Genomic DNA, 5,580 nt, shown 5'->3' with positions numbered 1-5,580 from the left:
CAGTTAGCATACAGGAAACTGCACGCTGCTTTCAGCGCCACCCGGTGGCATCACAAAGTAATGTTTAGTCATGAGTCGATCACTGTATGCAAGTGAAGAGTGAGGCAACATTTAACTAAATTTACATCTACTTGTTTTTGTAATTAATTGTTTTAATGGTACTTGTAGTGTGTGTGTTTAATTGATTTAGTTGTAAGTTTTTTAGAGATGTGAAACACGGGTGGTAAATAAGCTGTTGTTATTTTCTGTTTGAGAGCTAAGTATATAAAGTGAGAATGTTGAATTGAATTTATATTGGTTTATTTAAAAATAAGAAAGTAGTAAAAGTTTTACATCAACCTACTCCTTTACATACAGATAATTTTTTTTATGTGGGCCAAAATAAATGACTGAATGAATGAATGAATTCCAAGACGACCGATTAATCGATTAATCGAGAAAATAATCGCCCGATTAATCGATTATTGAAATTATCGTTAGTTGCAGTATATGCACGATTTCTTCCTTCAAAGTATGCTAGGCCTTTAACAGTACTGTTGTATTTCTTCACTTAGTTGATATATACTGACCCTCAATACCCTGCTTTACAATAATTATAGCAATCTGGTCTAAAGAGAGTGTTGACACCTGCTATAATAACACAGTCTGTTTGGCAGATTCAAAATAAATAAATAAACGCAATACCATGTCCTTTGAAATGGAGCTTCTGATAAACAAACAAAAAAATAGCAAAACATTGGGCTTCTTGGCTAACTTTAGTTTTTTTACTTTAATAACGATGGTCTTTTGCCATGTTGGCAGTAATGGAGAATGCCACAAAACACATACCAAGATGGCAGAACAAATTATTGCCTTGTTAGCATAAAATGTCCTGCAGTTGGCCATTCCAGTATATTTCTAATTTAGCAGTTTATCAATAATGCACAGCAGCAGATTTGGAGAAAAAACAAACACTGCATATCAGCACAGACACCTCAGACTAACTGTCAAGCATGATGGCGGAGGGTTGATGGTTTGGGCTTGTTTTGCAACCACAAGACCAGGACACCTTGCAGTCATTGATTCAACCATGCACTTTTCTGTAAACCAGAGCAGTTCAGTGCAGTGAGGAATTTTCAGCTCTCTATATTGGAGAAACCAAACAGCCTCTCTACAGACGCATGGCTCAACAGAGGAGAGCAGGATAAGAGACGCCCTTTTGAGGACCAAAATGTTCATATTTTGCACAGAGAAGGCAGATGGTTTCAGAGGGGTATGAAGGGAGCTATTTACATCAAACAAGTGAAACCAACTTTAAACAGAGGAGGTCTGAGAGTTTAGCTTTCTAAGACCGAAAATAGCACATTAAGCCTGATACCCAGCCATTCTTACTCTAATTCACACCTTCATGCAGGTTACCAAAAAGCATCTCATTTGTGAGCCAGGCAAACAAAGACCCTAACAACCCTCAGGAGTGAGGGGAGGGAAATTACTCTCATTGTGAATTTAGCTGCATAAATAGAGCATCTCATTTAGCCTAAAGACTGGAACCTTTAACAACAGAATAGAAGTTCAGTTGCTTTGTTTTAAATAAATACAAATTTAGATCTGAAAACCAAAGTATTCTAGAGATAACTGTGAGGCCATCTGACAGCTGAAGCTTGGATCACATTGAGTCATGAAATATAGAACATAGATCCCAAACACAGCAGCTAATCTACAATGAAATGGCTGAAAAAGAAAAGAATCAAGGTGTTGCAATGCTCTAGTCAAAGTCCAACCTGACTGAAATGCTATGGTGGGAACCTTCAGAGAGCTGTGAAGACACACATGTCTGCAAACCTCAAAGAACCGGAGCAACATGGGAAAGAAGAGGGGGCCAAATTCCTCCACAACAATGTGAAAGGCTGAAAAAGTCCTACAGAAAACCACTACTGAGAGTTCATGCTGCTAAACAAGGTTCCAGAAGAAGCTGAATTTAGGGTCTAAATATAGTTTTTCACAACTACCTTTACATTTTGTTTTTGTTCATAATATGGTGGAAACTATTGTGTGTTTTTGTACACTTGAGGAAAGAATTGAATTTTGGAACCATCTTGTGGAGTTTAATAAGTAATGAAATCAAGTTTTGTGAGTAATGTAAACAATGAACTATGAAATAAGAAGCACTAATGGAAATATAAATTAAGTAGTACAGTAACAACAAATAATTCAGTGTCTTTAATCGGTTGTAGATCCAAGTTTAGTAAAAGGAGATGATGGGGGATGGGAAGAGAGGGGTGGAAGTGTGCTACCTGTCCAGCTAGCCTTCGCAGTGCCTCTTCTTGTCTCCTCCTCATCTCTGGAGTTCCTGGACAGCTTCCTCCTCCTCCTTCATCTCCTCCTTCTCCTCGCCCCGAAGAATCATGAGAGAGCGAAATTGGATCTGCATCTGTAATTTCAGTTAAGAATTTAAAGATCACATTCTTTACTCTTCAGCCCTACTGTGTTAGTCTTTCTTTTTGGTCCACCCTATAAAGTTTTCTCTATTATTTATCGCCCACCACCAAAGGTAAAAAGGCAATAATGTTTTTGCCCGTGTCTGTGTCTGTGCATGTGTATCTGTCTTGTTGGGGGGAAAAAATCCCATATACTGCTGGACAAATTTTAATGAAACTTGCAGAAAGTAATCACTGAATGCAAGTCTACAACTGATTAGCTTGATAACCTGTTTCAAGAAGGCTGCCACAGCCAACTGACCTTAAAGCACAAAAGTGGATATAAGTTATTCAATTTTACAAAATTTGATCTAAAATTTGAAGTGACAGTAACTGAAACTGATACCCAACACCAACTGTGAGTGCTAGTCATTGTGCAATATCTTTGTTTAAACTTTTCCCATTAACTGCATTTTTAACACACTATATACAGCTATGAAAACTTAGAAAACACAAAATGGCTATAACTCTACCAATTTTAAAGATACTGAGCTAAAATTTGATGCAGTGATAGTTAAAAGTCATTAACAACATTCTGAGTGTGACATCTTGCATATTACATGAGATGGTGCATAACATTGTTTTGGTCAAACCTTGAAAATAGCTACAACTCTAATTTATCAACATAAGATCTTAGTCTAAAAGTCTGGCATGAAAGAAATGCTAGATCTTTAATTTTTGTTGCGGTTGACGTAGCTATGTGTGGGAATTCTGGTTCTGTACAATGACTCAGCTGTTCTTACAGTGAATAAATGGACAAAAAAAGGCTGCTTTTGTCTGGAATCACTCACCAGGGGTTCACTGGCAAGAATAACACAAACAGACGGCAATAATCTTGAGTGTTTCTGTTAAAAACTTACTTTTCTCTCTAAATCTACAATCTAATCAGTCAGATCATTTGATAACAGTAAGTTTATGCTGTCTGGGACATTCCCAGCTTTACATATATATTTATGTGTTAAAGAAAAGCTTTTCAACTTCTGTTGTTGTTTATGTAACAACAGTAGTGATATGATTCTGAGCACAACAGTGAGCCTCAGTGAGTAGGGATTACAGGAAATATTCACTGAGGGTGTGGAAGATGATAATTTGTGGTGTTTATAAATGTTAATCTACTAATCTGGAATCCTAAGGAACATTAACACACTGTAATGAGCAGGAGGGAATGGACTCATGAAACTGGTAAAGTCAAGTCCAAATTCGTAAGTTGTGATGTAGCTGCAGTTCAGTTTTTCTCAATTTGAATTGTACTGACTTTGGTAAATTCTTGTGCAAACCACAGTTAGCTGATTCATGCTGATGGTATTCCTGAAATAGAAAAAAGAAGTGCTCATGCATCCATCTAGAATGTCTAAAAATTCAGTGAGACAATGTTATAACTTGGTGTAATAATAAGGGGTTTTGCTCTGCTCTAGTCAAGATAATGTTATTGTTCATCAGCCTTGTCTGTTTGTTGATGTTATACAAGACATGAAGGTTTTGCTGTAGTTGACTAACTGGTGTCTACGGCACAAACACAAGCATGTAATCTGACATTATTATTGTTACACCTGTCTTGTTTGGAGGCGTAGTTTAGGCACGATGTGGGTCTATGCCATCATAGCTTTCAAAAGGTTGTGTTTAGGCTGTCCACATAAGAAAGCTATGGTGGTGTTTCCAGATTTGTTCACTTTGGATGCCAGTTTAAAAAAAAATATTGTTTATGAGCTCCTAAAATGCTGTTCCCGTGTGGACAGGACCTTAATTCCACTATAAGCAGTGATAAGGACATATGCATTTGCTTTCACATCATCAGGGAAGCACTGTGATTATGCAACACTTGGCAACATCACATTTGAACATAATCTTCCCCAGAAACATCAATGGAGGCTTCCTTTGGAGCTGTGTATTGTGGGGCTTATGTTTAGTTTTTAAAGCAGAATTCAAAAGAGCGCTACAAATATTCAAAAAGATACAACTGTGTATTAAAATCAGATTTTTTTTGTTGTTGTAGTTTTCCCATTTTCACTAATAAAGTCAAAATGGTGAGAATAAAGTTGATATACTATTCCAAATGTGAAACCAAAATGACAAAAATAAAGTTTTAGAATAAAAGGATCAAAATAAAAGGAGAACCAAAAACCAAAAAAGCACCATTGTGAAGGCCCACAGTAGCACAGTCCTTGAAAAACAAATTACAGACATTTGACTTCATGGTTCAGATTAGGTTTAAATAAAAAGAAAAATCTTTTAGCACAAACACTATAACTTAAATCTGGACATTTACAGGGGTTCAGGCTGCAGTTTGAGTTTTATTGGGGAAAAAAATATTAATGTATTAATGTAATAAAAATATTAATGGAAGCTAGTTTGTATATATTTTTTATTGTGGCAAAGAGAAGATTTGACACAATCTCCTGACTTCCTCAAGATATCTATTTTTACAAATTTGCATGTCATAATTTACCGAATGTGAATTCATTGTCATATGAATTAATAGACTATAATTAGGTTTTAATTCAAGGCAGATCTGTGCACCAGGTAGAGCTGTCACCCGACAAAATGTAGGACACAGGTCCGCCTCCTGCCTGTGGCCTTTCCGTGTGGAGTTTACATGTCCTCCCCGTGCATGTGTGGGTTTATTCCAGTTTACTCCCATAGACCATTATCATGCATATTAGGTGCATTGGTCACTCTAAATTTGTACCTAGGTGTGAGTGAGAGTGTGAATGGTTGTTTGTCTCATTTGTCTCTATGTGTCCCTATGATGGACCTTCAATCTATCCAGAGTGCCCCCGCCTCGTGCACAGTGACCGCTGGAGATAGGCACCAGCTCCTTGGGACCCTGCATGAAAAAGTGTATAAAGACAATGGATGGATGGATGTTAATTTGAATCTGTTTTGGACTGATTAAAATTTACGATTTAGACTTCTTCTGTTTGTTGCATGTGCCTTGAGATGGCTTTTGTTGTGAATTGGTGCAATATAAATAAAGTGAAATTATCCATCCATCCATTCTCTTCCGCTTATCCGGGGTCGGGTCGCGGGGGCAGCAGCCTAAGCAGGGAGACCCAGACTTCCCTCTCCCCAGCCACTTGGGCCAGCTCCTCCGGGGGAATCCCAAGGCGTTCCCAGGCCAGCCGAG

The 5,580-nt window shown here is 37.6% G+C and overlaps 1 protein-coding gene across 2 annotated transcripts in view; it reads right to left on the bottom strand.

Moving 5' to 3' along the window:
* The window catches only part of LOC108248181 (protein TANC2), a 91,507-nt gene that overhangs the window by 28,989 nt on the left and 56,938 nt on the right, over nt 1–5,580 (bottom strand). For both annotated transcript variants that reach the window (XM_017436789.3, XM_017436788.3), the window contains one exon: nt 2,274–2,410. In XM_017436789.3, coding sequence (XP_017292278.1) covers nt 2,274–2,410 — 137 coding nt within the window. The remainder of the gene's footprint in view (nt 1–2,273; nt 2,411–5,580) is intronic.

This window comes from Kryptolebias marmoratus, linkage group LG12, assembly GCF_001649575.2.
Source record: "Kryptolebias marmoratus isolate JLee-2015 linkage group LG12, ASM164957v2, whole genome shotgun sequence".
NCBI lineage: Eukaryota > Metazoa > Chordata > Actinopteri > Cyprinodontiformes > Rivulidae > Kryptolebias > Kryptolebias marmoratus.
Note: the sequence above shows the minus strand (reverse complement) of the source record. Positions and strands in the feature narration are given on the sequence as shown.